At 42.1% G+C, this 26,010-nt stretch overlaps 1 protein-coding gene across 1 annotated transcript; it reads left to right on the top strand.

Annotated features, from left to right (window-relative positions):
• Positions 1 to 778: 778 nt before the first annotated feature.
• DHX9 (DExH-box helicase 9) lies at positions 779 to 25,885 on the top strand. Its single transcript, XM_044439167.1, is given in 29 exon segments — positions 779 to 864; positions 2,383 to 2,522; positions 3,553 to 3,693; positions 4,410 to 4,527; positions 5,682 to 5,797; positions 6,859 to 7,007; positions 11,679 to 11,725; positions 12,473 to 12,609; positions 13,104 to 13,193; positions 13,300 to 13,461; positions 13,619 to 13,696; positions 14,195 to 14,386; positions 15,090 to 15,231; positions 15,649 to 15,731; positions 16,817 to 16,973; positions 17,356 to 17,456; positions 17,973 to 18,186; positions 18,374 to 18,468; positions 18,594 to 18,667; positions 19,719 to 19,871; positions 20,505 to 20,665; positions 20,804 to 20,915; positions 21,255 to 21,416; positions 21,548 to 21,675; positions 22,188 to 22,417; positions 23,435 to 23,550; positions 24,342 to 24,542; positions 25,177 to 25,450; positions 25,452 to 25,885. Coding segments are annotated over 28 exon segments (3,774 nt in total). The 5' UTR covers positions 779 to 864; positions 2,383 to 2,411; the 3' UTR covers positions 25,482 to 25,885.
• Positions 25,886 to 26,010: the final 125 nt, after the last annotated feature.

The raw sequence follows: 26,010 nt of genomic DNA, 5'->3' as shown, positions 1-26,010 counted from the left end.
TAATACCTCCACTTTAATTCATAAATTATAACAATATATAATATACTTCAATTATATCCATATCCCCTCCAAAAATACATACAATCTTGATTAGGTTTATAACTATTACCTTCTATCAGTACTGCTTTTACAAAATCTTCCCAAATTTCATTATATTTATTTGCTTTTATTAACCCTTTTTAAATTTTTATTTCTGTTGTCAGTTCATCATTTATTACCATATTCCAAATTTCATGATACCAATTAGGGGGACATTTAAATCTCGGCTGCAAATTTGGAATTTATCCAAGAGGTATTTCAACAGGGAAGCTCTAAAACGATTTGCACAGGAACGAATGAGGGCGTTTTACTTGTACGAGCATGAATAAAGGGCAAGAATTGCTTGTTCCTCTGCAACTGTTAATTAAAACTAACCGTTTGAGCAGTATACAAATTAAATAAACTGCGATTGCGTTGGCCACTGCGGCTTTACATACATTGCACGAGTTGCAGCTTTTGCATTTCATCGCCATTTGACTCCACTTTGCATTGCTGCCGCGCTCTACAACCGAGTGTGTGTCTAGCCCTTTCGGTACCTGAAGAAGCGGTCCTTGAAAGGTTTGTGTCGTTATAAATGCATTTGTCTAAAGGAGCCGCAAGAACAGCGGTTGCTACCGCAGGCGACAATAGCTCTGTTCTGCACCTCCTGCAGTTCCACTGCCTTCCGCGGGAGGCGCGCTCTCAAGTCCCTGCGGCGAAATGGCCCACTGCGCTCTCGCTCCGCGCATGCGCGAAGATGCCGCCATCTTGGCGGGGCGTAGAGAGCGGGAGCGGCTGGACGCGAACGTCTTGAGAAGGCGGCTCTCTTGTTGGCCAGCACTTGAGGTAAAGTTCTCCCCGGCAGAACAAGCCTGGGCTTGCCAGAATTTCTCATTTCCCAACCCCAGTTAATAGTTTGGACGTGCTGATCTTTGCGTTGTGGGGTTTCTAAGAGAGAAAAAAAATGGGCTTGAGGTGCAAAAAGAAAGGGACCCCTGGGAACCGAGTGCGCAGGTGCGACCATGGAGTGCGCGAGGAATGCGCCTGCGCAGGGGGACCTGGGAAGAGGGAGGGGTCACTAGACGCATGTGTAGTAGAGCTGTCGGGGCTGGAAAGGGGGACGGGCATGAACTGCGCATGCGCAGTTGCGCTCACTGTAACCGGCTTCCGCGTTTGGGAGAAAGTAGCGGTTTTCGGCCTTGAGAGGCAGTGTCTTATAGTGGTTAGAGTTTTGGACCAGGGATCTGGGCTCTAGGCCCCGCTTGGCTATGAAGTTCACTGACTTTGGGGCAGTTATAGACTTTCAGCCAAACCTTCCTCACAGGGTTGCTGGTTATATGATGTCATAATAATAGCAAACAGCAATTCACAGATTTGACCTTAGATCACTGTTTTGCCCTGCTAAGAGAAGTAAAAGTACAGGATGCCTGCGTGCAAATGTGTGTAGCCCTTAGAGTGCATTGTGTTCAACTGAACTCTGGCTTAGGACCGGTTTGAGGAGGGGTAGGCAGCTTGTGGCCCTGCAGATGTTGAACTGCAGCTCACATCACTCCTTACCACTTCCTGGCGCTGGCTTTGCTGGCTATAACTGATGGAAGTTGCAGGGCACCAACTTCTGATGGGCCACCCATTCTCAAACCCTGCTTTCAGGGGCTGGTGGAGGGATGTATTAGTGTAACAGGAATTGCAAGTGCTGCAGTCTAAGAATATGGGGAGGGGTGTGTTTTGCCGAACATCCAATGCAGCGCCTCCTGAAAGTGAGCAGGACTCAACCTGGGAGTTGATAGAAAATCCTGATGCTCCATTTGAAAGCATGATGTAACAGTGCTGTTTGTTGAATGGATGGATAGTTATTGTCCATTCAAAATTGCTCATACACTACTACTCGGTCTCTCTTATTTATTTATTTATTTATTTATTTATAGCATTTTTATGCCGCCCCCATCGCAGAAAGCCTCGGGGCGGCTGTTTCTACTGCTCATCTGTATTAATGGCTTAAGAAGCAGTTGACACTGCAGGGTTGTTGTAAGCTGCTCCTTTAGTTCACACATTTTAGCTTGTATTGTTCATTATGGACTGAGGAACTGCAGAGGGTTTGTTTTATTGTTCAGCCATTTTAAAATGCCAGATTCCATCTCACACTAAGACCTAGTTTTTCAATTGTATGAATTCCTGAATTTGTTTCTACTTTGAGTTTGTTGCATAAAAGAGAGCAGTAGAAACAGGCAACAAACAGCTGTTAGCTACAGAAAAGACCTGGATTTCTCTTGTTGGTGAAGGCAGACATGCCATCACTAACAGGGAAGTGCTGTTTCTAGACAAATGATCAAGCTCATACTTAAAGCCTGTCTTTCTCTCCTGTAGAGCCTTATCTCCCCCTCACGGCACCTGCCATGGGGGATGTGAAAAATTTCTTGTATGCCTGGTGTGGAAAGCGGAAAGTGACCCCAGCTTATGAAATCCGCGCTGTGGGTAACAAGAACCGGCAGAAGTTCACATGTGAGGTGAGGGTCTGGTGTGTAGTTTGGTCTGTGTGCCACTCAAACCAATTATTCCTCAGTTGCTTTGCTATGGACTCATGCAAATTGCTTGGGAAAAACTTTAACAGCTAAAGAGAGATATTTGGCTTGCCTGCTAAAAGAGTTTGACAGTATCAGTTTTTTAAGGGCACGATCCTATGCAAGTTTAGAAGAAAAAAAATGCTGTAACTCTCACCATTCCTCTCTCAGACACAGTTGGTGTGGAATGCTCAGAATTGTAAAATGCTTTGTCTAAACAGTCGTAAGATTGCAGTATTACTTATTCAGCTTGTGATCCAGTCAGGATTAGGCGCACTTCAGGCTCATAAACTTCAACATACGTGTTTGTATGGAAAGCACATCCTCCTTATTTAACAGGTAGAATACTAATTGATTTTGAAAAGACTATTCCTTTATTTCTTGCTGAGTTAGATTAAAATTTTGGTTTATTTTGAGTACTTTTGGGATGTTGTTGTCTTTTGTGTCTTCTCCATTTTTTGCTGTGCCATAAAACTTTTCCCCAGATAAACTTTTGTTCATATACATTGTCAGTTTAAATGGTTTGAAAAGTATATTTCTCTGGAATTTCACATTAGATTCCATTGGTTGTTAAACTATACTACCCCTTGCGTTCTGTGGATATTTCACAAGGTTCTATAGAATTTTGCAACCCCTTAGCTTTGGGAAAGCAAATCTAAGCACGCTCTGAAAATCTTTCTCATTCTTTGTCATTAGGAGTTAACCTCCCCACCTCTGTCACTGAGGCCTTTTTTCAGGCTGGGTGGTGTCAGCAAATCTTTATTCTTTTCCGGGGAATCTTAGCAAAAGGCCTGTAGGGATAGCCTGCGGTACAACTGAGCTACGGACATGATCATTTCCCTGGTCTGGATTGTTCTCTTAGGACAATGGGAGTCATTTATCGTAAACACTGTAAGCTGTTTAACCTGCTTATGGGATTTGTTCAGATTAAGAGGATTCCTTGGGGCCTACCAAATTGTATATCCATTTGTTACAGGTTCGAGTGACAGGCTTCAACTATATTGGCATGGGCAACTCTACCAACAAGAAGGATGCCCAGACCAATGCCGCGAGAGACTTCCTTAACTATCTTGTTCGAGTGAATGAAATCAAGAGTGAAGAAATTCCAGCTTTTGGAGTAAGTGGTTCTGTCCTGTGCAGATTACATGGTATATTTACCACTCTTGGTGGATGCAATGGTTTCCTATTCAGGAGCTAGTAGCACTTGAATAGAAGCACTTTTTGTTTCAAAATCTGATACAAGACTATATTCTGTAGTCACAAAATATGCAAAGATGCATGCATTTATGACGTTTTCATTGTATATTTTAATAGAGAAAACGGAGGTACTGCAGAAATACAAAATGTATTTTTAAAAGACTGTGGTTGAAGGAGAAACAAAAAAGAAACACCATGGGAAAATAGCATTTATATATGGTTATAAACAGTGCGGTTCTAAGCTTGGTTATTGAAAAATTAGACACTTGGATTCATTGGATTTATTCATTAGTATTTCTGTCTCAGATTACTGTCTGGCACTTTGAGGGTACACTGTATCCCTTTAAAACATTAAGCCTTTTAGTCATTCCCATAAAGACTGGCTTAAAAACAGAAAATAGAAAGCAAAGATATATAGGAATGCATAGTCTGTGGAGCAGAGTGCATGTTACGTACATATGTCTAGGCAAGGTTTGTAGCAGTGAACGGACTACAAAGGGAAAAAACAAAACTGACCCAGGATCCCTTTTGTAACAATTGTCTGCTTGAGCTATGGGAGAACTTTTCAGGGCTGGAAAGAGTGTGTTTTATGTGGAATGAAGCATTGTAATTTGCTGAATACTTGTTCCTGCTTAGGCAGGAGCTGTGGGTGCACCTGGTGGAGGTGTGACTGGGGCAGAAGATGGTACAGATGGATTGGATGCTCCTTTTGGAGGGCCTCTTCCACCTCATCTGGCTCTTAAATCAGAAGAGGGTAAGACCTTGAATATGTGAAGTCTGCACATTGCCAGAAATCTACAAGGTATAGTTGTCTTGATAGGCAGGTTTCTTTAGCCAGCAGTGAAGGGGATGATTTATTTCCTTCAGCTACTTCTATGAAAATAGTCTAATCCAGTTATATTATCGCAAGGAGATGCCATTTTCTCATGCCTAGTGAATAATCCAAAATGTTGGCAAATGTTGAAAAAATTTGCATTGGTTGTCAGAGTTAGCTTGCGCTCCTGTAAACCACCAAACACTTCATTTCACTTTTTGAGCTAAAATGTTTGATTTAAAATTGAGTTAAAAATTGAATTAAAAGTTAAAATCTCAGTTCAAAACTGAGATGGGAAATCTGTTCAGATTATAGAATAAGGCTCAATGTTCAGCTGTTGCCAACTATATATTTGGACTCTTAAGTCTGGAGCAATTGGATTTATATTTGGGAGTAATTCTGTTGAGCCAAATTATGATTTTTTTCTGGACTGATATGCATATATTCAACTTGTAAAACCCACTGGGCATTCGTAGAACAAATGGCTTATCTTCAGCCATCTTAAATGCAACCTTTGATTTTAATTTAAAACATTAGCAAATTTTTGCTATTTAAACTACAAGCCTGAATTAGGCATTACCTTGAAAGAAAAGAAGGTTCTACTGAGTCTTTCCCTTGCATGCTCTTTCTATTTCTATATATTTTGGGCAGTTCTAGCACAGTAGTTTGACATGTTAAAACTGAGTGATTATAGAAAGTCTGCATACCCAAATGGGATAACTCCATCCTGCATTCCCCCAGTCTTTTTTTTAAAAGAAGAATTCCTGCTTGCCATACTTGATTAGTCTAGAGAAGACAGCTGAACAGGTATTCTCCTGTAGTACTGGCTAGGCATCTCTCCACACCTTTTGAAATCTGAACTAATAATCACAAACTGTAGTAAAACTTAAACTACTTGCCAGATAAGGGAGAATCTGTTTCCACAGTTCTGGTGAGTGAGTTTGGTGTGAGGAGAGGTCACTGTTCATACCTTATAAACCAAGAGTGTTGGGCGAGGTAGAACTGAAGTTCTGGTATGTTCTGCACCTCTTCCAAAATTATTGATGGCATGTGCTTTAACCACTAGGAAACATTGGTGTTTATTTCTTCCCTAGTAGATGATGCTGTTCCTCCAGGGATTGGAAGCTCCGGCTATGGTGGAGCTCAGTGGGACCGTGGAGCTAATCTTAAAGATTACTATTCCAGGAAGGAGGAGCAGGAGGCCCAGGCAGTAAGTCTCTCCCTTTATCTCTGGTTAGCTGAACTCACCATTACAATTCCACATTTGTTGCCGCCTCTTGATTCAGTGTATCTACTCCCGTATGTTTTGTGGGGAGGGTGGATGGATTAAGATCAGTGGAGACAAATAATTCTGTAGATGATGCCCAAATGTTCGACATTTTGTTCTCCTTGATGAAATGAGATAGTGACCTTTATCCTGCATCATGTGTACCTAGATGGCACCACTCCCACATTTTGTTGTGCATTTTACACATAAGTAGATGTATAATCTAGTCTTCCTAGGATATTGTCTGATTATAGACTTACTGAAAACGTCCCCAAATTTCAGCCTCCTGTCTTTTACAGTTTTCTTTCTGTAAACCAAAATATTCCTGGGGCACAAAATTCTCCAAAATTTATACAAAGGAAAGCCTGTAAAGTACTTCTGTTACAGCAATCAAAGGATAGGTTTTGTGGCAGGAAGAAGGTTAAATACAGGTTATCCTACTTTGTTTTGAAAAACATTGCAGCTAAAACTTTCAGCAAGAAGAATTAATATCTTTTGAGGAAAGTTAGAAGCCAAACTGTGGCTATTCTGCTTGAAAGTTAATACACCAAGAATTCTTAGGCAGACTTGACTGCTTTAATGAAACCTGAAATCCATTTTTATGCCAATTCAAATCTTCTGGGGGGAGACATTCAGTCAGATGGAGACTTTTAATATATGCAGCATCTGCCTTGTCCAATACAGTTTTGTCTGCGGTTGTAACATGAGCCCATATGTGAGTAATGCTTGTTTTAAAATTAATACTGGATAATTCTGTGACAGTATGTTTGGGATGTAGTCAAGGAATTCTGAGAATTCTACCAAATAGTTTTTAAAAGTCATTCTTATTGTGTGTTCAGAGTCCCAGTGTGCAGAAGCAACAATTTATTCCTAGGATTCCTTGAGGAAATGTTCAGCCAGCAGACAAGATGATCAAGGAAACTTTAATACTGTTTTATATACACAGACACATGATAGAGTTAAAGGGTGGTGCTTGTAAACTTTGTAAACTTTCTTATCCCTAGACCTTGGAGTCAGAAGAAGTAGATTTAAATGCTGGCCTTCATGGAAACTGGACCTTGGAAAATGCCAAGGCACGCTTGAACCAGTTTTTCCAAAAGGAGAAGATCCAAGGAGAATATAAATATACTCAAGTGGGACCTGATCATAACAGGTTTGCTGTTTTTAATCCTCCGTGTTGCTGGTAATGTGGAAATGCTTCTTGGTTGTCTGAAAGACGGGCTTTTGCTCTGGACTTCCAAATGAGGAATAGACTTGGCTGAATGGATCAGCTGAGTAAAAGCAAGAAGCATGCCCTCTTCCTTACAAGGGATCAAAAATCATGTTAATCTGCTGGCCTTATTTCTTGCTCCCTTTTCTTGAATTTGGAAACTGTCTCTGTTTTGTTTTTGGGTTTGTTTGTTTTTTTTAAAGACTCATTTTATTCACTTTCTTAGTAGATAAAAATAACAGCTCTGCTTCATGATTTTCATGTAGGAGTCATAATTTGTGGCAATCAAGAAGTTGAAGGCCCTGTATAAAAACTGTTGGGTTTTAATACCATAATATAAAGAGATGCAGGTCAGTGGCAAATATTCTTTAAGCCTGAGCTTCATATTACATAAAATGTCACAGAGGAATGCTTCTTGGGTTCTTGGATTACAGGAGTGGAAAGGCCACCAGGATCCGAGAATTTTTTAATGATTATCGGTGAGAAAAAATAAAATTTTTGCATGTAGGAAACTAGCAGATGAAGGACATGGTGTGACAGCAACTGCTGCTTTTCACCTCCTGTCTAGCCTAAATGCAAGGAGGAGAACAGAGCCTCGCTATTGCTGTACTGCCCTCGCTGGAGAAAAACCACTTGCTGCTTTGGTAGCTGCCCAGCCCCATCCCTTTAAAGCCGAGAGAGAAAATAGGAGCAATATGCCGCCATCTTGCTTTATGACAGCAGTGATGGGGTGTTTCTGAGCTGCTTGTAAAGGGCTGAGAGGAGACAGTGTCACACAAGAGCACCCACTGTTAGTTCTGACCTGCAAGTTGCTTGCGGCAGCGAGAAACTTGCTGCTTTGAAGGACATCAAAGGGATGCTGTTAAACAATCCAGGAAGACCCCCCCCCCCCAATGGTCAGATGCGCTGTAGGCAGGGATAGGTGTAGGGGAAGGGCTGCAGTGTGTCGCTTGTTCCTATTCCAGCAACTCCATGGTTTGTTGGACAGGGTATGCTATATCCAGACTGGGCAATTACATATTCAGAGTCAGATTTAATTTCTCGCTTGAAACGGTCCCCATGTTGTGTATGCTCGTTTTTCTTTCAGCTCCATCTGGAGATGCATCTTTGTGCATTGCTTTGAATATTGAAAAGCATGCTCAGAGTTGCCATCTTTTTAATGGCAGTGCTCTTGTGTGTTTAGCAGCAGCCTGCCATGCAACAACCAAGCAGCTGAAGCTTTTCCTGTCTCTCTGTGGCCCTGCCAGGGAAAACATCTCTCGCTTCACTTCTTCATGGTGCGCTGCTTTTTAAATGGAGGAGAGCAATGCTGATAAAAAGCTGGCAGCCCTAACTATGAATTCTTGAGAAGAGGCCAATATCAGAAAATTTTTGCCCTTCGGCTGTGAAATTGTACTTATATAGACTGACGCTTCTTCTCAAGTACAAGCCTTAAAGTTGGCTGCCTTGATGAAGATGAATGGGCCCAGTGCATGACAGTATGTTTCTCAGCCTCCTCAGTATGTTGCTGCTTTCCAGAGAACATTCTAGGGTGTAGGACTTGCTACTCCCAGGAAGGCTTGGAAGGTCACATGTGGTGGGGAAATGGGTGTTGGAAAAATACTGTGCGATGTCCAGTGCTTTAGATCTCACAGAATTTTAAGTTTACTTAGCAGTAAGAACAAGAAAAATGCATGTTTGCTGTAACCAGTTAACTGCAGCCGTCTGCTAAGAGGTGATTTTCCTGAGAAAGCATGGATTTTATTGTATTGATGAATTTTGATGTTTCATAGTTGCTTTGTTGGTCTTGCAATTCTTGATAAGCAATATTTTCCTTTCCATTCAGTGCAGATCGGTGTTGTGTGTTGCCTAGAAAAGCTTGAACTGAATGTTTTTCCTGTGTCTTCTCTCAGATGTTTTTCCAAGAACCAAATGTCATTCAATTGATAAATCTAACTGGAGGTTTTAAAATGGAAAGCATGTAGTGTGTTTTAATTATGCATTCAAACAAATTCATATTTTTGGGAAAATTACTGGTGTTGGAATATTTGGAAATAGTTTAAGACATATTTGAAAGTGGCATGCTTTCTCCTTTCATGGGACCCTTTCAGACATAACAATGAAGCTGTAATTCTGTATACACTTAGTTTGGAGTAAATCCAATTGAATATAGTTTGACTTACCTCTGAGTAAATATATTGGCTGCTTCAGCTTGTCTTTTAAACCATGGTTTGGCATTATGTGAACTGGCCTGCTTGAACCTCAGGCACTTGTGATTCCCCTTCCTTTTTGACCTCTTGTGCATGCTGAAAGAGATTGGAATTTTCTGCTCTTAAACTAAGCAAAGTTTCCTGTTACAACCAGATTCAGGGAATTCTGTTTGGTTTATTCAAACCACAGTTTAAACTAGTGTCAAGCTGTGGTTTGTGATCCTGGCTTGTCCAGCAATTAAAGTTTAAACATGGGAGAGTTTAGATATAAGGGCTACCTTCAAACTGAAAGTGTATGTTTTTTTCCCTCTGATGTGCACCAGAGAAGGAAGGGGGTGTGTGCCGTTCCAAAGTTCAAGCAGGCTTGTTCTTGAAGTGCCAGTCCAGAGGTTTTTTTATGGAAAGAAATCTCTGAAAAGTATTAACATGCAATTTTTATCTCATCTGAAAACCTGTGGACATCTTTTTTTGCATCTAGCTAAATTACTTGTATGAAAGTGAGCGAATATGCTTCCTATGGATAAACAAGTCTATCCATGTTTAGCACAAGAATAGCAAACATTCTTGTGCTAAACATTATTTGCAACTTTGATACCTGACTGGATCAGAGAGGGTTCCCTGCCTTGGTGAAAGCAACAGATTTGTAATTGGAAGTTGTTTTGCACAAACCAAACCAGAATATAATTCTGAACACAAGCAGGTTTTCCTGTTGCACAAAAGGGGCAATGTATCAAATGGTGACTCGATAAGAACATGCGATGCAATTCCATGCTGACAGGGGTGGCCAACTGCGACACCAGAGATTTTTGCTCATTCACACATGTGCTGCTGCTTAGGCCGTACTAAGCAATCACATGGGACTCTATCGTAAATTGATTTCTGGTGTCGCTGTTCCCCCCCCAGGTGGAGGAGAATGAATTGAGTGCTGAATATAAGCCTGGCTGAGAAACATACTGGCATCGGTGTCATTAATGAAAGGGTGGCTGTTGTGTCCCTGAGAGCCAGTGGCCTTTTGACTCATGAAGCCGCTGTGCCTGAAGGTCAGTTCACGGGTGGTTTAGGAAGGGGCCTAAGAATGAACTCATAGCATCATCTAACTTGCTCTTTTGTTTGCAGTGAGATACTTGGGACCTTGACTAGGTGCAGGTGCCACACAGCTGCAACATAGTGGAAAGGCTGGTGGTACAGCCATTGGAGAGGAATTTCACCTCCTAAAATCGAAGGAGACACCGCGGGGTGCACCAGTTTTAGAAATCCAGTAGCTCTGTAAAAACCTTGTTCAAAAGCATGTTCCCTCTGAACAGATCTGATCTAGGCAGAAGTTTTAAGAACTAGGTATTGACTCCTCTGGTGCTGAATACCTGGGATCAAGTTAGTTTCAAAATCTAAGCCTTAGATTTGGATCGTAAACACATTTCCTAAGAAATAATACCTGTTCCCGGGCAAGAAGTAGATCACACTGAGATGTCAGGGAAAGGTATAAGGTTATGGCCTCTTCACATTGATGACAGTGGTATCAAATGAGCTTGCTGCAGCTAGAGCTTATTAAGAAAAACCTCTTGGTAGCTGAGGAAATGCAGTATCTTGTGCCAAATCAGGCTGTCCCTAACTCTGATCAGATCCCAGGACAGGTTCAAATAAGGTCCACATAGAGTTCTCTGTATATATTGCTGTCCTGGAAGACAGTCCCAAACTCAGCCATATTTGTCTTGGATATCCTGCTCATAGATGTGTCTCCTTTATTGGGAAAAAAACCCGGTATGTATATTGCTTGTCTTGCCAGCATAATAGTACTTTGGCTCCTGCTGTGCAGAGACTAAAGGCACACAACATCCTAAATGGGCTTCTTATAGACCATTTGGGTTTGGATTCCTTAAAGTGTGGATCTGTTCTTCAAAGAAGTTTTGTAACATTTCGAGTGTATATTATAAAGTGGCAATCTCAATGGATCCCTATTGCCCTATATATTTACTCAGGAGCTTCTGGGTTTTATTCTTTTATTACCATCCTTTACACGAAGCACACATTATGGAATCCAAAATATCATTTTAACAGCATCTTAATCTTTCGAGTCTTGATAGGGAGCATGTGGCCCTCCAGGTGTTGTTCAGTTGCAAGTCCCCTTAGCCCTCACTCTTGGCCGTACTGGCTCCCTCAGAGGAAATGCAGCCCTACAACTTGTTCCCCATACCTGCTTTAAAGTACAGGGAACATATCGGTGCTTGGGGAGAGCTGCTCATTTCACGAGCGCTTCAGAGTAAAATCATTTTGAAAAATCTTGAGTTCAATGTGTGGGAAACATGGATATATGAATTTTGAGAGGCTTTGCCTAATCATTCGGAAGAACCTGCCATGTTTGAGATGTGCCTAACTTGATCCATCTCAAAAATGAACATGCTAATGTTTCTTTCTGTGTGTGTTGCAGGAGTTTTATTGCAGAAATGACCATTTATGTTAAGCAGCTGGCCAGAAGTAAGTGTTTTCCTACTGGGATTGAGCATCATGGCAAGTTTTGTGCAGGTCCTCTTTAAAGGTCGTTTAGTTACTGATGGATACTAGTATGTTAGCTGCTCCAGCTGCACTTACTGGCATATCTTCTTCTTGACTAAAAATTTGCAGCAAAGAATAGGCTGGGCAGCTGGAATAAATATATGAAGTATAGTTCCCTTTCTTCCACCCCCTTCTATCTTGGCCCTTGTTGCCCCCTTAGGTGGTTGGGCCACACTGATGCAGCAACAGTCAACACTTCAGGCATTCTGGGTCCCATGGGTTCAGTGCCCTCAGCTCCCAGATCTCTGAAACATACTTTGCTTATTCATTGTCTTCCTCCCCACACACAGAGTTGAGAATAAGGTCATACTGGATGGAAAAAAGGGATTCCAGGAGCCTCTAAGATTGCCAGGGCTTCTTGTTCTTCTCAGCGCTGTCCAGCCATTGCACTCCCCTTCCGTAGTGAAAATAAACCAGACTGAAGGGATGAAAAAAAATCCTTGAAAAAGCTTATTGATTGTATAAACAGGCTCAGAATTTTGGCTGAGGTACTTGGAAAAAACACTTTCTTTGAACGGGTACTCTGATGGTAATTAAATTCTAGGACAATCACACTGGTTATAATTTCAGAGCATACACTGATGGTTTTCAGATGGTTACTATTCTACTTGTTCTTTAACATTCCTTTCTTTATTGGCCCCCATCACACTGAGTCCTTCTTTACTTCAGGAATCTTTGCTCGTGAACACGGGTCAAATAAAAAGCTGGCTGCACAATCTTGTGCTCTGTCTCTGGTCAGGCAGCTCTATCACCTGAATGTCATTGAGGCTTACTCTGGGCAAACCAAGAAAAAGGAAGGGGAATCGGTGAGTCCTGTGGGAACTCCTTGTACAGCCAGAAGATTGCAGTGTGGCTTCTGCAAAGCTCCCAGTTTGCTGTGGCTTGTTGTGTTGATTTGAATCCAAGCAGCAGAGCTGCTTGAGAGTTAGACAACCCCCAAATAACCCCAAAACAAGCCTAAATATTTCCTGCACCTTCTCATTTGCTTAGTATCTAGATAGATTTGTAAAAAAAATTTAAAACATCTATTTCCACTTTTAATATTTGCTGTTTGATAAGTCATGTTTTTAAGTTCTTTTTTATAGAATGGTTAGGCCATGTGTTGATTTTACACCTCATAGATGCATAGAATTTTTTTAAATGGAGGTTTGATATAACTGTTTTCTTCCTCTGAGCCCAGAATAGTTCATACTTTTCAAGTGCATTACTTTGCCAGGATGTATTTTGAGGTGTTTGATTACTTACTTATTCTGAACTCATTCTTACATTGCTCTTTTGGATTCTCATGTTAATTCCATAGGTGGAGCCTTATGAAGTCACTGTCTCCACTGATTTGGAAAGTCGATTGCAGAAAATTGTAGAAGAGATGAGTCTTCAAACTGTTCCACCTGTGAGTGTGCAGTCCGGAAAGTGTTGTTTCTTTCCCTTGTCCTTTCCCCACCGCATAGGATCCTGCCGGTTTTCATACAGCCAAGTTTTGTTTTCCCAACTTGCAGCCTGAAGATCCCAGCCTCCCCGCTGTGCTCAACATTGGAAAGCTGGCTCACTTTGAGCCATCCCAGAAGCAGAACCAAATGGGGGTTGTGCCATGGTCGCCCCCTCAGTCCAACTGGAATCCGTGGACCAGCTGCAATATTGATGAGGGTCCTCTAGCATACGTAAGCCTGCAGTTCCATAAAGGTCTCTTGTTTTTCCCCATAACATTCGTTTTTCTCCTTTTACAGAACTCTCTCACAAATTGCAGTAACTGCCCACTTGCTTTAGTTGTAGCTATTTTGAATAAATGTGTCTTCAAAACCTTTGTTCCTTTCCCAGGCCACGCCAGAGCAGATAAGCATGGACCTAAAAAGCAACCTCATGTATCAGCTGGAAAATGACCAAGAGCTGCAGAAAGTAAGTCAGCTGACCGTGTACAGCAGTGATTAGCTAGAATGCCTGGGCGCTCAGTTTTGTCAGCATCCACCTACAAATGGTCTGTCAGGCTCTGCAGTGCCTTGCTGTCACTTATCTTCCCCCTTCTTGTCGGTCACTGTGCTGGATGCTCTCGTCATTCACTGGGAGGTAGGTTCTGTAGAGGCAGACTTGGCTCTTCTGCTCTACAGCCAGTCACCTGCCATTTTCAGTGGATGCAGCTTTCAGTCTCTGACCTGCTCCTTCCCCAGTATGATGCATGTGCCTGGGCCAACGTGCACCCCTGTGAAATCTGTGAGAAGCGCATGTTTTCTGTGAAGGGAGGGAAGACGCTAAAGGGCATGCTCTGCTATCAAGAAAACTCTCAGTGCGGAAACGGCAGTGGGTGGCTTATTTGCTAAAGAGAAGGCGCCAGCCAGGGAAATGCCAGTTGCCAGATGATAATTACCCAATGCTAATGGCAGGTTATTTCCTGCCCAGATTCTTCAAGAGAGGGACACCTTGCCTGTGAAGAAGTTTGAGCAAGAGATTCTAGAAGCCATCCATCAGAACTCTGTTGTCATCATCCGTGGGGCCACAGGTTGTGGTAAAACCACACAGGTTCCACAGTACATCCTGGACGAATACATCCACAGTGGAAGAGCGGCTGAATGTAGCATAGTGGTGACTCAGGTGAGGAGCCCAATCAAACTCCGTGTGTGAATGATTTAGCAGGGATGACCCAGCAGGATTAGTAGTTGCCTTCCTGCATCTAACTGCCACTTTGCCCTGTGGCAGTTGCTGTGCATGCTGCCCCACGGAGCCTCTCATGCTAATTTGCCTGTCATCCATGAATGTCTGTAGTAGTTTACCTGGCGGTGGCTGAGGAGCTTAGCTTAATGCAGCACATGCCTCTCAGTTTCCCAAGGTTTTCATGTTCAGGTTTCCCAATAAGATAATACAACAGCTAGACTTTTTTTGGTTGACTCTCTAAAAGAGGACTGAGAGGGATAAGGCATTCTGATGTTTATATGTCCTTAGTATAGTAGAGTTGGGGTGGATTGGTTCATTTCTTTAATTTCAGAGTGGTTATTTTAAACACGTTTTGTGATAGTAAAGTTGTTACTGTAGGAATGTTCCATATTGTGAAGTGCCAGCCTGAATTTTTGGCACCATCCCTGCGTGGAAGTTAAAAAGCACCACATGCTGGGAATCTAGTGACCTGAAGTTTTGGGACACCTTGCTATCAATGCAGCTTTTTTTCACCTGCAGTAGCAGCTTTTTGTGTGCTTTGGTTTTAATGCCATGATATTGATCCTTGCAAGTTGTTGCAGAGGAAATGCTGCTGGTGAAGCTTTCGTAGTTGAATTGTGTGATACGTTTCTTTTCTACACAGCCCAGGAGGATCAGTGCTGTTTCTGTGGCTGAACGAGTCTCCTACGAGAGAGGAGAAGAACCTGGGAGTAGCTGTGGCTACAGCGTCCGCTTTGAATCTGTGCTTCCCCGTCCCCATGCCAGTGTGATGTTCTGCACTGTAGGTGTGTGCTGATTTCTCGTGTCTAATTTAAAGGCAAGGGTGGAAAGGTAACTTAGTGAAGGAGGAGCTATGCAAAAAAGAGAACACCTTCCCACAGTTGTATTGCTCATGGAGAAATATTTCTGAGGTCTTGGAAATGCATTCTGTATGCTGTGTAGCTGTAAGTTTTTATAGTAGGTTGAAAATGGAAGCTGAGTATACTGGGGAGACAAGGTAGATGCTAACTCTGTAGCTGAAGCTAGTGGAAGTGTGGAGATTTGTCTCTCTCCATCATTTCCCACTTTTCCCACAATAGTGTGAGGAGTCAGCATGAGCCTGAGACAGTGGCTGTTGATGATGCATTACATTTCCCCTCTGGTTGTGTGAAACTTTAGTTGTCCGCCACCTATCTCCATTAACATGGGCCTCTTTCTTTCAGGAGTCCTCCTGAGAAAGCTGGAAGCTGGTATCCGAGGCATCAGTCATGTTATTGTGGATGAAATCCATGAGAGAGATATTAATGTGAGTAAGCGTTCAGCTCTATCCCAGTGGAGATTGGTGGCCGCCTCATTCGCTGTCCATTTGTACAAATTCCTGCTGTTGTGTCATATGAAAGAGGACACGTGTTTGTGTTGTGGCTTTGATACGTTCTGCTCCCACAGGGCTTGTGTGTGCACACTTAATAACACTGAACCAAGGATGCCTTAATCTGCCCAGGAGTTGCTTGTTCACCTCTAGCCACAGATAGAGGTCTATTGCAGGTAGCTAGAGATAATATAGTGTGCCGCTAGGTGAATGGGTACATAGAAAATAGTTATTCACTGACCCTTTACTCTTGAGAAAACCTGAAAATGCAGTCCAAAGCTTTATGCATTGCGTGGAAGGAGATTTTTGATATCACTTTGTGATAATGGCTACCTTTCAGTATAGCGTGGATAGCTCAGGTACTGAGCTGTGAATCAGACCCAGTATAATTCTCTCCACCTCTGTCATGCACTCCCTCGAGACTTAGGCTAGCCACTTTCACCTACCTTTTCAGGTTCCAAGGTAATGATGAAAAGTCCCGTTCTGTGGATGGTAAATAGTGGTATTTTAGGCAAGTTCTTCAGCTGATTATTTCATAAATGCATATAAAACCTGACCTTTAGTATATCTTGCAGTAACAATCTCACTCCCGCTCACTCTCTCCAGTCATTAGTGGAGGCTCCTTTGGTATACCAAAGAATGTCTAAGGCAATTACAGTCATAAAGAATGCAATATAAACATTTTTAAATGTCCATTTCAAAATATATTTAAAAGACTGACCAGTAACATACTTTATCAAGATCTAAGGTGGGCAGGCTTGGGTGGGAAATTTTTTTATCTGGGCTGAAAGCTCACAATCTTTGATGCATGCCTTAATTCCAGGGGCAAAGAACCCCAAAGGGCAAGTGTAATCTTAACCAGCGCACTTCTTATGTGGCTGCTAGATCAATCCAGGGAATATGTGGAGCTTCCAAAGGGGCCTCCAATAATGACTGGAGAGAAAGAGCAGGATTGTAATTGTTACCACGAGATATACCAAAGTTCAGGTTATTTTGAAAGATAACCCTTGTTCTTCATACAGACGGATTTCCTGTTGGTGGTTCTGCGAGATGTAGTCCAGGCCTACCCGGAAGTCAGAATCATCCTTATGTCTGCCACCATTGATACCAGCATGTTCTGTGAATACTTCTTCAATTGCCCCATCATCGAAGTCTATGGCAGAACCTTCCCAGTTCAGGGTGAGCAACTACTCAAGGGAGTATTTGAAAACCTATTCTGTTTTGTTCTTGCGCAAAACAGAAAAGACAGTGCTGCTTAGCAGTCAGATGTTGTTACAGTGTTGAACACTATTAAGTATGGAGCTCACATGATTGTGTTGTTAATGCCAAAAACAGAGCCAGGAAGATGTGAGTCCGTTCTGGAAAGAATGGTGAGATAATGTTTTAAAGCATATAGAACGCCTGCTTGTCACATTTATGTGAAGCAAGAAATCAGCCGTTCAGTATTTGCTGCTGTTCTTTTTATCATGAGGAAGGTAAGCCTTCATCCACAGGTAACCCCAAGCACAGTTTGTATAAGTGGGAAGCCAATATGGTAACCTAAGAGTTCTGTCTGTTTCAGAGTATTTTCTGGAAGACTGCATTCAGATGACTAAATTCATTCCTCCACCAAAGGACAAGAAGAAGAAAGATAAGGATGAAGAAGGTGGAGATGATGATGATGTATGTTGGCTAGGAAACGGGGTTGTTACCATTTGCCATGTAAAATTTTGACCGCAGTCAGAAGAACCAAAACTGTAATGGCAGTTTAAAAAAAATAAAAATAGACTTTCTATGTAGAAGCGTATAGATTTATTGGCTGCATTGCAAAGGTTCTAAGTTCTCACACACATGCTGCTTAGAGTTTTGGCTGAATAATAAACAACAGTGAAATCTCTACATCTGCCATGCCGAAAGTAGAGCTCCATTTCATTTACGACCCGGGGCACTTTTTCACTAAGTGCAGCAGGGCTTAAAGCTGAGCATTTTGATAGCAGATGATGTAAGATATTGTTAAATAGGGTTGAAATAACGTTCATGTCTCACCCCCTGAGACCTGAGCCTGTCATGACAATCCTTCCTATTTAGGGTGTTCATTTGTGTTGCTGCTTACCCAGCTTCTTGATAGTGAACTGCACAAAGATGCTGTTAGCAAAGATGGGGGGGTCTTATATGCGCCATGTTCTTTTTATCTTATAGGCCAATTGCAACCTTATCTGTGGTGATGAATATGGCCCAGAAACAAAACACCGGATGGCCCAGTTGAATGAGAAGGAAACCCCCTTTGAGCTCATAGAGGCCTTGTTGAAGTACATTGAGACTCTGAATGTACCAGGAGCTGTCCTTGTCTTTTTGCCTGGCTGGAATCTGATCTACACCATGCAGAAATACCTGGAAATGAATTCACACTTCGGTACAAGCAATTTTCACCATTTCTGTTTGTTCCTTTCCTGACGTGTTCATAAAGGTGAAAGAGCCTTTTGTTAGTGTGCAGGGAGTGAGTGGCTGAGAGTAAAAAGCAGTGTTTAAAATAGCAGGTCTGGGAGAAAGGTGCATTTGTTTGGCCTTTAAAGGCTTCTTTCCTTATGTTCTTGCTGTAGGAACCCAGCGGTACAGAATTCTTCCTCTGCATTCCCAGATTCCCAGAGAGGAACAGCGCAAAGTATTTGACCCAGTGCCTCCTGGCATGACCAAGGTGAGTCTCTCTGGTCTGTTTCAGGCAAGGAAGATAGCAAGTAGTCTGAGCTAATCTGGAGCTCCAGTTGGGTGCATCTGTCATAAAACCTTCCGTTTAGAGTAAGTTTATGTTTGCATTTCCAGGTAATTTTATCCACCAATATTGCTGAGACCAGTATTACCATCAATGATGTTGTCTACGTGATTGATTCTTGCAAGTGAGTTTTTCATCCTTATCCTGGCATTACTGGACTGCAAAATAGCATTTTTGGTTTTGCTTACTGTGCAGTGTTGCCCTGCCTCCTAGGAAGCTCAAGGTTAAGTTTGCAGAGCCTTTGCACTTACTACACTTAAGAAACCACACAGTTGCTTCCACTTGTCTCTTGGTAAACTTTTCCTGGATTATCATGTGGTAATGCCAGGTGGAGGCACTTTTCTGTTCATCTGCTGAGTGGCATCCTTAACTTTTATTTCTTTTATTGTACCTCGATACAACAGATCTGACTCACCCAGCTTAATAAAATGCAAATTGAAAAATTGGGGTTGTATCTGGAAGAGAAAAATCAGCCCCAGAAAAATGTTCTGTTGCGCTTAACTTTTTGGCTGTGATCTTCAAGTGCATTCCTAGGGCTGTTCAATATGTGCGGTCCTGACTGGTCAATTTCCATGTGCATTTTAGCTACCAGTGGGAGCAGTGTAGCCTGAGTCTAATTTTTAGGGGTTATTTTTCACTTCTCAACGTCTTTACTTTGTTCTTAAGAACTTTCCTGCTTATAAGGTTGTAGGAAAATCTGGATTCGGGCAACACTGCTACTTAGAGGAAGGAATCAAGTTCTGTTTCCAATTTGGAGGATGACATAGTCCTCCTTCCAGTTTAGGTTCCTTCATTTTTCCGTTTTAAATTCCTGCAAACCCACATTGTTCCTTGCTGATTTATGCTGTGGTCTCTGCCACCCTGCTGACTGATCTGTAACTGCCTCTTCAACTTAATGCATTATAAGACATGCTATTCTTTGAAATACCTTTTTGTGGTCAGGGCTACTACATTCATAAAATTGTCAACCAGCATCGCACTGTTAACTGCTCCTGAGCACGAATAGCCTAAAGCTTTTGGTCACTGCATCACATTTGTAAACCGTTCTGAGACCATGTGCTGAGAGAACAGTCTATAGAAACCTTAAATAAATCAATCTTAAAGTGTATTTTAGTTGCGTTTTTTCCAGTCCTTAAGCAAATAAAGTTTGATCTGCAGTTTTTTCAACTTTGCAGACAAAAGGTGAAATTGTTTACTGCGCACAACAACATGACCAACTATGCTACTGTGTGGGCCTCCAAAACGAACTTGGAGCAGCGAAAAGGACGAGCTGGTCGTGTCCGCCCTGGATTCTGTTTCCATCTCTGCAGCAGAGCTCGCTTTGAGAGGTAGGCCCCCCACTCTGTGCCTCTCAGTACTCTGGGGCTACCTGAGCAACTTCTTCAAGTGCACTTGAAGAACCAGGTGAACCCAAACCCAGAGGCTGTAGAGTAATGAGAATGAATAGTATTTTCTTAGGATACACACACTGAGGGAAACACTTTCTTGTGGTTATAAATTTGCATGGATTTGCATTAGACAGTTCCATATACTTTGTTTTGAAATGAACATGTTCCACACAACTCGTACTAGTTACACCCTTCTTCTCTCACGAAGGTCGCTAACCTGATCTGCTTGTATATTAAGCGCATGCTTGCCAGTTCTGCAATAAAGCAAGAGTGTGAGGATTACTTTCTGCCCCCGAAAGCGGTACTGGGAGTCAGGTCCTTCCAGCCAGCTTCTATTCCAGCGCCCTTTTGCTTGAAGATGTTCCCCCACAAGCCGTCTCCAATACCAGATTAGTCTGATGAAAAGAAAATAAAGCATGGGGGAGGCCAGCTTTTCACATTTGCGGGGAGCCGGAGGTGGTTTGTTGCATTGTCAAAGCAGTTTGCATTCTTCCAGAGCGCTGCTCCCAGTACCAGCTGCAGAGGTGAATGTGTTCAAAATACCTTCCCCCCCCCGCCCCATTTTGCCTCCAGGCTTGAGACGCATATGACCCCTGAGATGTTTCGAACCCCCCTACATGAAATCGCTTTGAGCATCAAACTGCTACGATTGGGAGGGATTGGACAGTTCCTGGCCAAAGCGATCGAGCCGCCCCCTTTGGATGCTGTGATCGAGGCGGAGCACACACTCAGAGGTACCTGGCTTTGTCTGTCTGCCATCTAGCATTGGTATGTTCTCTGTTCTTAATTCCCAAGTTGAAAAACACAAGCGGGGCATGCAGACCCCGGTGAATAGTACTAGATTTTTTCCCAACACGCTGCTTTTGTTTCAGAGCTCGATGCGCTGGACTCCAATGATGAACTGACACCTCTCGGGCGAATCTTAGCGAGGCTTCCCATTGAACCTCGCCTTGGAAAGATGATGATAATGGGATGTATTTTCTAGTAAGTGCCATCTAGTAAGAGGAAAGGAATAATTGCAGGCTAATTATAATTTGATTCTAAATAGAGATCTCAGCACTTCATGTTGAATGTGAGATTTAAAATCCATGGGGACAGATGTATAAACACTTAAAAGGCAGAGGAATGTGGATTCATTTTATTCAGGATTTGTAAAAATGATCACCACCACCATCTCCCACCCACTTCTCCCCCGCCTCAAATAATTATACTATTGAGTTCTGCCATGCAATTCTGTTAACAAGTCTCAAGTTTCATTGCAGTGGAGCTCCAACTACTGGTGGCAAGACCCGATGAAAAAATACTCCGCGGTTTCTCTTTCAGTGTGGGAGATGCTGTATGTACCATCTCTGCAGCCACCTGTTTTCCTGAGCCGTTCATCAGTGAGGGAAAGAGGCTGGGTTATGTCCACCGGAATTTTGCTGGAAACCGATTTTCTGATCATGTGGCCCTACTCTCAGTGTTCCAGGCCTGGGATCACGCCAGGTAAATTGGTTTGGGGTAGTACATGTGATGCATATTAATTGCAGTAATTCAGTACATTGACTCTTAGCCGGGGAGTGGCTGTACAGTTAGCTGCAAGGCAGCTTGTTCCCTTGTTCCTTTTCTTTTTGCAGAATGGGTGGAGAAAATGCAGAAATACGTTTCTGTGAGCACAAGAGACTCAACATGGCAACACTCAGAATGACCTGGGAAGCCAAAGTGCAATTGAAAGATATTCTTGTAAACTCTGGATTCCCAGAAGGTAAAATGCTGTGTAAATGTTAGGCTTGGTGAAGGTGTAGTTTCCATCTTCTGATGCTAAATATTGGAAGAGCCATGTATTAAATAAATGCATACCACTTTACTTTCACACAAGACTTAGTCTGAGAAGCAGGGAGACTTAAATTGCATAATGGATTTTAAAGCATGTGATGAGAATTTTGGATGTGCAGAACGATTCGGTTTATTGTGGAAGCCTTGACCTCCCAACTGCACTAGTTTTTGTTTCCTCATTGTCAGGAGGGGGAAAACTGGCTTTTCAAGTAATACATTTTAAAGCAGAGTTTTAAAAAATGTTTAATCTACTAATTGCAAATAAACCCTTTTTATATCTACAAAATGAGACTGTGATTTAAATAGCTCTTGGGAACCAGAGAACCAGCTGTGAACTGAAAATCTTGAGATATTTAATTACTCAAACTGTTCACTTGGCATAATTAGGTTTTCATTGTTTGCAAGATGCAGAGAAATGGCAACTTTTTGTTCCCTTCACAGAGTGTTTGATGACGCAAGTATTTAATAACATGGGACCAGATAACAGTCTGGATGTTGTTATTTCTCTCCTGGCCTTTGGCTTATATCCCAATGTCTGCTTTCACAAGGAGAAGAGGAAGATTCTAACCACTGAGGGGCGCAATGCCCTCATTCATAAATCATCTGTTAACTGCCCATTCAGCAGTCAGGACATGAAATACCCTTCTCCATTCTTTGTGTTCGGAGAAAAGGTAGGCAAGTAAAATCCTGGATTATCAATCGGTTTGTTTTGAGTATAGTTGCAAGCCATGAATGCAGGAGTCCTAGTTCAGCATTCCAGGGCTCCTAGGTGGCTACACCCTTCCAACTGTGGTTCATTTGGCAGGCTCCTGGCTTTCTTTTCCTCCCTTCTAAAGTATTGAAAAGTTTCTCCTAAGGTTTAATTTAGCTCTTGGCAGCAAGAGCTTTAAGCCAAAATGTTCTGGGTGCTGGTGATGTTTTTAATTCCTGGCCCTGCCTTTTTGCCTCTGGCTCCACCCACCACTAGGATATGTCCCCAACAACTTCCCCCAAAGGTAAGGCAGGCCAACAGACATGGTTTCCCATTTGTTTTGAATGAAACCCTTTTAGCAAAGATGAGAATCTGCCAGTCTGGTGTTAGTATTCTTCCATTTAGATGGCCTGCTCTGCGTATTAGAGAAATCAGAAGTGATGTCTTCCCAAGCCCCTTTATAGGGCGAGGTCCAAGGGAAAGCCAAATTTGGTACATCTTCTTATGTGTAATTTGAGCCATGTTATTTTTCAGTTTTTCTAGCTTGCCACCCATATTTTGTTTTGTAGCTACTCCAAGAAAACGTAGTCTGCCTTAATGCGGAAAACAGAAAGCAACATGTAGTGTGTGCTTGGAATAAGTTCTGTGCATGTGTAGAAACTAAGTTTGAATAGCTTTGATTCCAGTGCTTGAGACTTCCCTCTCACAGAATTATAAACTTGCTTACATTTTAGGGTGTCAGTGAACAAGGGGGAGGAAGCAGATGGAGACTAGCTAAAGATAAAGCAGAGTGGGATGATACTGGGTAGAGACAACTTGCCTTCTTACAAATCTAAACCTCTATCTCCACTTTTTGTTTCTTAACTATTTAGGCAATGTTAGGATGACTTTCTTCACTATAACCATGGAGATTTGTTAAAACGAGAAAGCTGTCATGATTTCATGTTATGCATCAGATTGGATGCATGCAGACCTCTTTACATTCCTCTGTCTGCAGATCCGGACACGAGCCATCTCTGCCAAAGCAATGACTTTAGTGAGCCCTTTGCAGCTGCTTCTCTTTGGCTCAAAGAAAGTTGTATCTGATGGAGAGATTATTATGTTGGATGACTGGTATGAACTTTTGGCTGACTGTAGATACTAAATGCATGATGTAGAGGGGCTGTGAGCTACAGCAGCTGGCTTTTTAGCTTAAAAGGACTGTGATGAGGAATCACATAGATGAGTGCTGTCTGAACACTAGGCTTGTTAAGGGACATTAGCATTTGTTTGGCAGCTCTGTTGTCAAACTGGGCATACTTGATAGACAGGTCAGAACTCAGGCTTGCATGCTCATGAAGTTCAAAAGGAGCATGAAGGATACCTTGTAGTTTTGCACCTTTCCCCCAGTCTTGTATGGAAAGAGCATTTCTTATAGAGAGAACAATTTGACATCACAGGTAATTTGTTTGTATCTTGAACAGAATTGGGTAGGGTCTTGCTTCAGCATTTGCTTCAGATTTTCCAGATCTCTTTGGTTGAGTTCCCACTGTCATTAATGTTTGAGGTGTTGATTGCAAGTGGTGATGTAGAAGAAAGAGAGGGCAGCTGGACATGGAAATTTTTAAGTCTCACAAAGACTTTAAAACAGCTTGGTGTTCAGGACAGTTCTAAATCATCATCATTAAAAGGTATAGTCACTGAACACCTTTGAGGGTAATTGATGATACCAAGAACTGATGTGTGTCAAGTCCTAATGCAGCTGACTATCAGTTCTCTAATGAGAAAGTACTGAATCGCATAGAGAGCTGGCCCTCAAAATGCTCACTCTTTTGAGAATAACTTTTCAAAAACCTCATTCTGCATAATATGTTTTGTATCCAGGAGGAATATATTCCTTTACTAAACTACCTTCTTTGCTTCAGGATCAAACTACGGATGCCTCATAAGGTAGCTTCCTGTATCACTGCCTTGCGTGCAGCAATGGAAGCCCTTGTGGTAGAAGTAACTAAAAATCCAGATATCATCAGTGACATAGACCCTCTGAACAAACAGATGCTGGATGTAATTTGTGAGCTCTCCAAGCCATTGGCTGCTGGCATCAGCCTCACAACAGGAAACATGAGGTTAGCTGTACGATTATGATACTATTGCTTGTGCTTTGCATCCCCCAGGGTATGAAAGCCACTTCTTGTAGCCTGAGATATCCCAAAGATGATGAGGTCCTGCTTGCCATTTGGAAACTAGCAAGGCCCAGACAGTGCCAGAATAAATAGACACTTCACAGTGAATTAAACTGGCTGATTCTGCTGAGACCCATGTTAGAAAAATGAAAAATGAAAAAAGATTGCTGTCTACATATCCATTTCCAAATTTGGCAAACAGTACAGTCTAAAAGTATTTTACCAGGCAGGATGAAAATGACAGGTGTACATTTTCAGACAAAAAGATAGGCATATGAAATGCAATGGTTCCAAGAACAAATACTGTATAATGAAAATACAATCTGCTTATTTGTGTATATTGATTTAATTGCTTGAGCCTACGAAGGAGGTAATTGTACATCTTGCAATAAAGGTCTAAGAGGCTGGTACACTAACGTACAACAGCCTGTTAATTTTCAAACTAGGAAGTTGTTACATGCAGCCACCCTCATCAAGTTACAACCCTGAAATGGCTTTCTAGTTAAGAGCCATCTTTGTATATTTCAGAGATTGTACCAAGAGTACGTATAAAAATTATTTTTCATTTTTTCCCTAGATTTGGAGATGGACCTCGTCCACCCAAAATGGCTCGCTACGACAATGGAGGTGGCTACAGAGGAAGAGGTAGTGGATACAGGGGTGGATATGGAAGTGGATACAGAGGTGGATACAGAAGTGGGTATGGAGGAGGGTATAATTCTTATCGTGGCAGCTTTGGAGGAAGGGGATACTCAGGTGCTCCAGGAGGTGGTGGTTTTCGAGGTGCTGGAGGTTTTCGAGGTTCAGGTGGAGGATACCAAAGTGGAGGAAATAGAGGGGGTGGGTTTACAGGAGGATGGGCGTGGTAGGGGTGGCTACTGAACAAACTCCTGTTACCAGAATGAAAAGATGCATGAACTTGTTTTCCTCTGTACTTTTTTGTGAGCATATACTATAGAAGTGTTCCTAATCCTGGAGTTCTCAGTGGTTTGAAACATTGAGTTCTGATATCTATATTGAATTGAGATCAATATACTAGTGTTCCATGTTAAGTTCATTTTGATCCTAATAAAACTTCATTTTTTTAAAAAAAAGAGTAATTATGAACCAAGGCAATGACATCTTGATAGTGATCTAAATTTCTAGGCTTTTCTTTTTTTATACTTATAAAACATCAAACTGCCCCTTCCAGTGTTGTAATTTGGATGAAATCTTCTGTCCTGGATGCAAGTGCCCAATATTTATTTCTTTTAAAAAATAATAAATAAAAATAAAAATACATAGAAGCCTGCAAATGTCTAAATGGTTATCTGTTTGATCACACATGAATTTTGCCCCTCCTGTGAGTCAACACAGGGATAGACTAGAGCTCTACCCAAAATGCTGGTGGTACTCCTCCTTCCCTGGAGGA

The sequence above is a fragment of the Varanus komodoensis genome, unplaced genomic scaffold (genome assembly GCF_004798865.1).
Source record: "Varanus komodoensis strain SLA01 unplaced genomic scaffold, ASM479886v1 scaffold34_1, whole genome shotgun sequence".
NCBI lineage: Eukaryota > Metazoa > Chordata > Lepidosauria > Squamata > Varanidae > Varanus > Varanus komodoensis.
This window is presented reverse-complemented; position numbering and strand designations above follow the sequence as displayed.